The 10,419-nt window shown below is 32.2% G+C and overlaps 1 protein-coding gene across 1 annotated transcript; it reads left to right on the forward strand.

The window, feature by feature from the left end:
- Positions 1-7,111: 7,111 nt before the first annotated feature.
- On the forward strand, positions 7,112-8,170 carry KABA2_03S11726 (HMG-box domain-containing protein; the record flags this gene model as incomplete). The annotated part of the gene is made up of 1 exon (XM_041549975.1): positions 7,112-8,170. The coding sequence occupies one exon, from the start codon at positions 7,112-7,114 to the stop codon at positions 8,168-8,170; it is 1,059 nt and encodes a 352-aa protein (XP_041405909.1).
- Positions 8,171-10,419: the final 2,249 nt, after the last annotated feature.

Here is a 10,419-nt window from a genome sequence, read left to right on the forward strand (position 1 = left end):
GGTTAAATTAAAAAGACGAAAACACGCACCCACACTTTCCTATTACGATATAATATCTTCAAGTATGTTTATTATCCTCTTTTCTGTTAACAACAATAAGTAAAAAAAAGGACACTCCTTCGATAGTTCTAGTCCTTGATTTACTTTATTTTAATAAACCTGAATAACTTATTATGGTTTCTATTCCTTTATTTCTAGACTTTTTCTATACTAATAACCCGGAATTGTTCTAGAATAACTTACAATTTAGAGATTATTATTATAAAGGGTAAAATAACAATAATACTAAGAAAATAAACCCTTTTCCCTCCTAACATTATCGATCGCCACCTCAAGAAGATTGCTCTCTCTTTTTCTCTTTAAAAAATACCAGAAAAAGTAAAAAAAAATAGGATTACCCGGAAGTAGGGAAATTCCAGGTCACGTGAGAAATAGGGGTGCCGATGCCCTAACTAGCAATATTTCATTCAATTTCTTCTGATTATTACTAGTAGACTTGAGGGATGTAAACCCTGATCATTTTCTATTTACCGTTCATTGAATGAATCAGTAATAATATCCATATTCATATTACAAAAATAGGCTATATATGCAAGTTGAATTTAGACCAGTTAGACAGTTTGTCACATATTGTCTTATCTCTAAATTCCAATGGCTATACATGTGTATGAGTACATATCGAGTAATAGTAAGTATGCATGTAAATTTTATCATAATATCTTGATATCTATCTGATCAAATCAATTATGACAAACTTTTTAACAAAGAAATAGACATGTCCCACATTATAAATAGATAAACCTGAATAATACATCTCCATTATACTTTGATTTAGATCTGGTTTCTGATAATTAGATCAATTTTCTTGAAGAGTTATACAAATGAATTTATTAACAACGTCATTAACAGTCATCTGTTATTTCATGAAATATCCAAAAAAAATAAAATGAAAACGTATCCTAAAAGGAATGGATTTCGTCCCAATTTGGACCAGTCACTCTTCAAAAGCAAAAAACAACAACAAACACTATGGAGAAGAACAGAGAGAATCCCAAATACTTTACATACTCCCACATAATAGAGTGAAAGTAGGATAATAAACAAACACACAACTCTTTATTTACGATTGTCCTCCTTCTTTCTAATTTTACTTATTCAATGAAAACGTCAAAAGTAAAATATGCATTTTTCTCTTATCTAATAAAGTGACGCAGTAGAAGAAACAAACGCATTCACATTCGGCTATATTTCTTGTCTTTTGTCTCTCCAAAAACATTTTTTTTCTTGATGCAATTTCTCTTTATTTCACATTTTGAAGGCACCAAATAGACAGAGTGCGACATACATCATGTACATCCTTCAAACAAACTACTGCAGAACAACCATTTAAACAATGGAAACTAACAAAGAAATGAATTTTCCGTCCTGGAAGAAAAAGAAAAAGAAAAAACAAAAAAGATTTTTACATTCCTTGATATATATCTGCACACCAAGAATATTGTACGTGCATTTCTCTTTCAAATCTGTTAGTTGCCGATAAAACAGTTAAATTGACGGTTCTAATCGCCTAAAACAGTAAAATGTACTATTTGTTACTCTGCTAATTGTATTTTTATTTCTCACCCGGAGCTAATTCATACTAAAAACACCAGTTCATTTACTACGTACAGACTAACCCATTACAAAATATACAATTAACAGGTTTCAGAAAATTGCATATTATTTCATTTTTATATAGGGGGCGCATACATGTAGATGATAGTAATAATTTATTCAACCAAAAAAAAAATACATCTTGTTTTGAAGCAAAAGAAAATGATTTTCCGAATATATTTTATTTTAATCATACGATATCGACAATAGTATGAATAAATAATTTATCTCTCGAAAATCCTTTTTTTTTGCTTTCTGCAACAAATAATAATGAATGTATGCATATATACTGAGCAAAAATTTGTTACCTAAGTTGAACGTGAGAAGCGATCCCATTTTCCACATAAAAAACAATTAATAGAATGTAATACGCTTCTGCAGTAACCTTTCCTTGCCAGCAGCCCGGAATTGAAGAATGCGAGCTGCTTTAAACTTTTTTCTTTGTTTTTGTTTACATTTGAAATTCTGGAGAGGATAAGCTTTATTTATTTTTTCTTCTGCTCTCTACTTTGTTATGTAAGAAAACAATAAAAAACAAAAAAGGTTATATCTAGTTCCCCCTCCATGAAATAATAGTAGCTCACTCAGAGGTGACGTAAAAATAAAAACAGTAACAATACTGTGCAGAATGGAATGCGTAAGGTTCATCTATGGATTGACTTACTACCACACAAAAATATTATTGACAAATCAAAACAAAGTAAAAATATTTATGAAACAGGAACGGTAAACTCTGCGTTCTGGAACTAATACTTTCTAACTTTAGAACGTCAATCCTATGAAGAAAAGATCGTACAACTTTAAAAATACCATCAAAAACCCCAAATTTTCAATAATTTAATTATTCGCCGATAACTTTCAAAGTTATAAAAAAGATGCTCCTGTAACAAAACTACGCAGCGCGAAGAGATGATTTTATTTACTTTTCTTTGTTTGTGAGAGAGAAAAAGAAAAAGAAGGACAAACAATTCATTGTGTTGTTGTTCTTCCTCATTATCTCCGTTCCATAGATAATGAAATTATTGACCGATAAATGTACTTTTATCGCTGCGCATCTTTCTCTCCTACAAGCAGAAACCAGATCTTGTAAATGGTAATAAATGCTAAACTACAACTACTACTATAAAATTAAACATTGACCATTATTAAAGAAGTCTCTATGCCTACTTTCTGTTGAGTGACTAACAAACATATAATTGGGAGAAAAGGTATTACTATGTCATTCATATGTTTATATATTTAAATATAAATTCATATAAATATATATGAATTTTTGTTCCGACAAGACTATGTACAGTTGTTTTACAGGGATTTATGATATTACAAAAATAACCGGTTATTATATAATTATCAATGGTAATCGGGTGCCTTCTAGTGCATACTAACCTCTAGTCATATATGTAAGGTCTCTTCTGTATTTCTTTCTTGTAGTAATAAACTGAACACACACATTATATTGGCTAGACGTTAAGATATATATTTTGTTTAGCTAATACAGTTTCTTTTGAGAGACGGATAATCTAACCACCTAATTATCTTTACCGCAAGGAACAAGTTTTTCTCGACCTACCGTTGAATTCAACGTACTATTGAAGAATAAAAAACATTTTTAGAACATTTATATATTTGCTATTGTACGCTCAGTTTACTGCTTGAAAACTATATTTACAATAGGGAATTTTCCTTAAGTTCATGTGATTGTCTTTGCTTGTATAGTAGCTCTGTTTTTCTAAAATAAAAAACAACCTCGCAAAGATGAATACATAAATTCTGTTTCTTTTCTTCTTTTCGAGATGGAACCGATATTTATCAAGTCGATATACAAATGCCTTTCCATTACCTTGCTCATCCTATCTCAGTTTATATTACTACCAGTTAGTAAGATAAAAAAATAAAACAGTAAATAGGCATATCTATATAGTAACAAAGGCTATACCTGTACTCTCCAAAAGGCAGATATTAAATGGATTTATGTGTAATAAAAACAGACACACCTAATATTCAGTACAGTGAATAACTTTTACCCCAACCAATCTGCACTTGTTCATTCATTTTTTTTAATTATGTCGCATTGCACAAAATATTTTTTCCTGTTTCGGAAGATATATATCCCAAAAAAATAGATAATTTTTTTAGGAATCGTTGTAATCAAGCGGTTCTCATCACTAGGTAAATTATTGCATACTAAAGATTTATAAATAAAATTTAAAGTTATTTTCTTTCTCCCACATTGTTTATTAGATAATGATTACTTGTAGGTATATTTTCAATTATTACACATTCATTCAACTTCTCAGCCGATAGGAAATCAAATTCATCGATTATAGTAAATAATTCACACGCGACTCTGCTCTCATTGGTTGATTCATGCTATTTGCCTCTCAACTGAAACATTTATATATATATATATTATTTCTCTCTCTCTCTGTACCCCTGCGAATAACAGACAAAAGTATATAATACTTCCGACTCTGCACCTCTTCCCTCCCCCTATAGCTATATACTTTTCTACAAACAGCTGAAACAAAGGAACTCAAAACCAAGTTTAATTTTATTCGACCCTCTACTGACCTACGGTTGAAAAGCCAAGTCATGATCAAGGATCACACCCCGTTCTTCATTACATCAATCAACACATCTTATAGTATACTAATCTTACTAATTATTTATCATCATTTATTAGGATATATCCTGTTACTAAAAATCGTGAAATTACTACTAGTGTATAAGTAAAATAACATTTAAATATCGATAATAAAGCTATTTTACTACTAACAATGCAACGTCTCGCCTCGACCCAAATTGACGGGCCACCCATTTTGGGACAGTATAATATGCAAGGAAGGTCAATTTAAAGAATGTGTAATCCTGTTCCAACGAAAAATAACAAGAACAACTAACGAACGAACAAAAATAATTACTATCACAGTGGAATAGCTAGAGAAAATCACTGACAAAACTTCCTCTGGGCTCCTTTCTTCTAGTGAATAAAGGTAGCAAGAGACTTTGACGCTTACGGCTACTAAAGACTTGATGCACGCCACAAATATTGTTCGGGTGATCGTCTGTAGATACTTTAATTTTGTTGCAGAGGAAAAAGAATAATACAAGATATAAGGGAAGTAACCATTTCCCACCCTCGTGGGAAGATGTCCGAAGACCAGCACGCAGGGGTGGGACCCAGGATGTCGGAATTCCAAAAAAGAAAAAAACAAAATTGGAGAAATTTAGAATAAGGTTTTCTGGTGCCTGGATGGTCGACCTAAAACGAATATCAAAAAAAAAATCACCATATTTGAATGAACTTCCAGTGGGGAAGAGGTAGGTGGAGAGACAAACAAGAGTACGAACCACGCTCTGTGGAGTTCTTTGGCAGATAATTTTTGATTGTTCCCAGGGTAGCAGGAGGATCTATATGAATGTTATATTAGCGACCCACTCCCACTTCCCCCTTAATGTTTCTATTTCTAACATCTTTTTGTTTTTTGGCCAGAGTAAAACCCGTACACAATATATTTTGGGTTTTTGTATTGTTAAAACTAATGAACTACAGGAAATGTCTGGAGAACCAAATGATGATACGTTAATTTTTTTAACTTATTGATAACCCGATGCCCTATACTAAATTTTATTTTCCATGCAGGGTTTTCTTTGAATGAAAAATACCGTGTGATAAGTCGGTATAGAATGGAGCTGTTCCCATTATTTAATCAATATGATAGATAATCTATCTAGTACCTGTAATAAAAACAATATAATAAAAATCGTTTTCCGGTGCAATAGTGAATAACTTAGACCGAAAATCCAATATTTCAACCTGTGTAAGAGTTATAAAGACTAGCAGAACTATTATCGGTTTGTCTTCCTTATTGTTTTTTTAATCGATTGAGCTGTTTTACACTTACAATATGGTGGTGAGTTTACAAGGTTCCTACCATTTTAACACCACACAATTCTCGACAGGCTGGCTGCAGTAAATGCAATATAACTAGAACAAATACAAAGAAATACGGTGATAATCTCGAATTAATCATTTTTGCATACAAATCTTAACTACGTTGCATTTATAACATCGTCATGTTGCCCTTTGCTTCTGCAAATATTTCAGAGTACAGTACAGCAAATCGTAAACTCTGCCGATTAACACACTCTAATTTTACTTACTTTGTTTTATCGTTACTTTCTCAATTTCTCTTGTACGAAGCTTTGTTCTCGAAGGATATATATCTCTTCAGTATTAATCTTCTCTGTTTCTCTCTCTTGAAATTTCTTGTCCCGTTTTTCGTTTTCTTCCTCGTGCAATTATAAATTATTATATTTTTATCGAAAGTGCGATGGGTTTATGGCTATGGAGACTCGGAGAGAGTAATAACTTGTTCCTTAATTACTATGAATGTCTATCGTAGATCTGAAACAATATGAGTAGCAACATATTTTTTGTTTTCATTTTATTTGGTTTCTTTTATTAATAATATAGTAGTAACATCCTTATTCTTATTTTTAAATAGATGTCGTGGTAATAATTCTCTCTTTTTCACTTGAATTATTAAGTCCCGTCGTGCAAATACCTATGCATATGCACGATTGATATCTAATAAGACAAGTTAAAGTAGGACTTCATGACGAATAATCTTTAGTGTAGTACACACTCACACACCCCTACTTTCATATCAAACCATTTTGAATATGAAAGATAAATTTTAAACTTTTGTCCAGAATGGTAATACGATAAAGAAAAATTCAAAACTGATCAGTGCATAACTCTTTATTTTTTATTTCTTTAAATTACTGCTTTTTCTTCTTCATTTAGTTGAGTTCTTCTATCCCTCTCTCACGTAACCAAGCTGTCTATTCTGGCCGAACAATTGTAGGTAAACTGATGGTAATCAACTTACATGTTACACATCATTCGGGCGTAGATCATATTAATTAATTATCTTTTTTTTTCCCTCTTCTTCTTTTACTTCTTCCTTACTTTATATTATTTTAATCAAGTGAGTGTGATGAAATTATACTACCATCCCTCTTCTCTCCCTTCTTCAAGAGGTAAAAAAAATATCAGTTTTATTAAAAGTGCATTTATTTATTTAAATTTATATAAAAACACTAAAGGTTAGCCTTTTATTTTGATATTTCTAACATATGTCTGTCTGAACTTCATATTTTCTTATTTCTACATCAATTTAAAATTATTAGTTATTTAATTTAAAATTTGTTCTTTGACATATCAAAATCAAAAAAGAAAAAAAAAATTGATATAAATTTATACTCTAGCTGGCATCTATCTATAATTTAGTAATTTAAACAAATTCAACCCACAAACTTGATTACGTTTCATTTTTTCTTCTTTTATTTCTACATAAAAAAATAGTATCTTCGAGAATCATTTAGCATCCCGTTACTCTAAACCTGAGACAAAAACAAAAACAATACCCATTTTTCTTCTCTTTTTACAACAATGACTAGTCAAGCAAACGTTAACTTACCAAGCATTCAAATACTGCTCTCGAACATCGAGCAAAAACCAGAACCCCCACAATCTGGTCCACCAGCTCCACCAACACAACCTTCATACTCCTACCACACCATGTACTCCACTTCAGGGTCGGCTCCCATCCCAGTGAGTACCCCTATCGCTATCAATACACCCTTGTATAGGGAACCATATGGTGGTCAATACAATGTTTCTTATGAAACCCCAATGCCACAATATCAACCATACATGCAAGTTAATGGGTTCATTTCACCTGTAGCTGGTCCACAGGTGACCAATATGGATTCTCTTAGATCTGCTCATATTCTAAAATCATTATCTGTCCAAACGCAAGACGTTCCAAGATATCAACAACCAATTATGCATATGTCTACTCGTGTCCCAGTTTACAACCAATTACCGACCCCTGCTTTACATAAAGTGCCTCCAATTGCATACTACGAACACAACGGCGGCATGATCCATGATGGTACTCAAATGGATTACAGTACCGAAATGACTAAGATCATGCCTGCTTCTCCATCGTCTATTTCATCCCATTGTTCTTCTAGAACATCATCATCTTCCTCAGCATCTACTTCTACTTCTGTTATTGGTAATCAAAAATCTTTAAAGAAATGTACATGTAAGAAAAGCCCAGGCTCTGCTGAACATATTCCAAGACCTAGAAATGCTTTCATTCTATTTAGACAACATCTTCATTATTCAATTTTCCCAAAAGATAGATACATGTTGGTCACGCAAGGTTCGTTCAAGACCAACTCTGAAGTATCTAGAGAAATTGGTAAACGTTGGAGACAACTACCTGCTGATGAAAAGAAATACTGGCAGGACCTAGCTCAAAAGGAAAAAGAGATGCACAAACAAAAATATCCAGATTATAAGTATGCTCCTAGAAAACTAATGGAATCCCAGGATTCCAACAGTGATTCTGATGAGACATCTGGCCATCATAGTAGACAAAGACGTAGACAAAGAGAACCATGTACATACTGTAAATTAAAGAAGAGATCAAACAACTAAATGTTATACATTTTCTGCATTACTACTGCTACATCATAACCATTATCCTCATTTTCTACTCTTCTTAACAGCTAATACACTAATGAGATTCACTCAAGTGCTTAGTTTCATTAGCTTGTAAGAAGCAAAGTAACTATATTCCATTTTTTTTTATTTCTATTGAAAACTAATCTTATACACGTTCATCAGTAACACTATATTTTCGTCATATATATTTTATTACCAAATTACTATCTTCTTTTTTTGTTGAGGAGGAGACCCCATGTATATTTTAATATAATCTATTAATTTAAAATCACGTCACAGTTTAAAAACAGCAACAACAACAACTGCATATATAGTTTATTAAAAGAGTAATTTGATAAATATTACTGTGTAAGAAACAAGACAAATTGCCTTTGTCAAAATATATGCATAAGAAGGACCTCACCCTGCAACTTTATGATAAATCACCTTATATTTTAACTTAATTTAAGAATATATCAAAGGAAGACACGATTCTGGTGTATGGTAAGGACGTGAATACACCCATTCTTCTTTTAGCATATGCATTCAAGGATAATAGGGAATTGGTGATATTATTTATATTAAATTTGTTGACATTGTTTCCACGTGCCCTAATTTTTCAATGCAGCTGTTATCACCAAATCTACAAAATGCGGTATATTTAACTTTATTGAACCCATTGCAAATCCTCCATTATGGGGTGTAAATCAACTGATGATCCATTAAAGATCAAGTTTACTAAATAATCGTAACAAGTTAAGGTCCCTATTTTGTTACGAGAAGTACGTACAAATTTAGACGATTTTTGTAACGGTTTGTTCATAATGAACTGATAAAAACAATATGGAAAACAATAGTTTAACTAGCAAGTAATTGTTGATCATTTTTCTGCACATTGTATTTCTTTTTGGACTATATCCAACGGGAGTAAAAAATTATTATTTTTTATCCTATCTTTCCTTAAATGATAGTCGAACAATTGCTTACGCAAGTAAAATGAGAACCCCCCCCCCAAAACATATTTAAACAAGAGATTACTATTGTTCAAGAGATTACCCAAAAAACGCAATACTTACAATTGAGTAATGCGTTCTGAATATATTTTCATTCTCAAGCATTGTTCTTAAAACAATTGTTGTACAAACTCTACCATTTTCCGCTTCCGGGCAACATTCATGCCGCAATGAATTTATTATTATGCCACGGTTCCTTAGTTTACGTCGCCCAATTAAGCAAGGCCTTTAAGCAAGAACTATCACGAGGAGTTTTAGATAAACAATGGAAGAATTCCTGTAGCTTAATATGAAAAGTAGTGACACGGTAGGCCCTCCCCCTCTTATTTATCATTTTGATATTGAGGAAGTGTCAGTTCATTCCATCCCGGTGATAGTTCTCCTACTCCCCCTGACGTTGTCGCATTCATCCCACGGGGAAGAATGCCACCATCCCACTCTTTCTTAATCTTTTATTTATCTTTGCTAAGCGGGAAATGCAAAAATGGGAAATACCCAAACGGCTTATATTGTGCTATGTACTCCATTAGGGTATGCCGTGTTGAGTGATGGTAGTGTGTGGGCCCATAAAGGTAGGGTTTCTTTTGTTGGTGATGAGGCTTATAATCAATCAATCAATATCTATATGTGTGTGGAATAGTTGTTGTTATGAGGTTAGTCTTTTAACTGGCTGTTTAAATAAATAACCCTATACTGATATGGTTATAAATATACTTGGCGCAATGAAAGGTTATTGAGAGAAGGCGTATTATTTTTATTTATTCTCTTTTACCTAGTGGAAGTTATTACATCTATTTAGGATTAATTAACTATACATAACAATTTTATTACGATATTCAATATATAAGCATTTACGGGATGCAATTGTAACATAGATTTCTCATATTAAATTGATATACTAGGGTGTAGTTATATATGCACATCGTATACAACGACCTTGTACCGTAGGCGACCTCCAACTTTTTACTTTTCTTACCCGTTGAAATTTGGAAATATCCATAGAGCCAAAAAAACAAAAATATTGCAATTATGCAGAGTTAAAGACTTAAAATATTGCATAAGGGGACTTCAAAAGAGAGAAGGAAAGGGATAACGTTCATATATATATAGAAAGAACTGGTTTGAGTGTTAAGAGATTAATTAAATTGGACTGAAAAACAAATAACAACTCTGTTTCTTCGTTTATTCCCCACCATTTTCACCCTAGGTTAGCTTAATAACAAATATAAG

This window comes from Maudiozyma barnettii, assembly GCF_903064755.1.
Source record: "Maudiozyma barnettii strain CLIB 1767 genome assembly, contig: KABA2_03, whole genome shotgun sequence".
NCBI classification, from domain to species: Eukaryota; Fungi; Ascomycota; class Saccharomycetes; order Saccharomycetales; family Saccharomycetaceae; genus Maudiozyma; species Maudiozyma barnettii.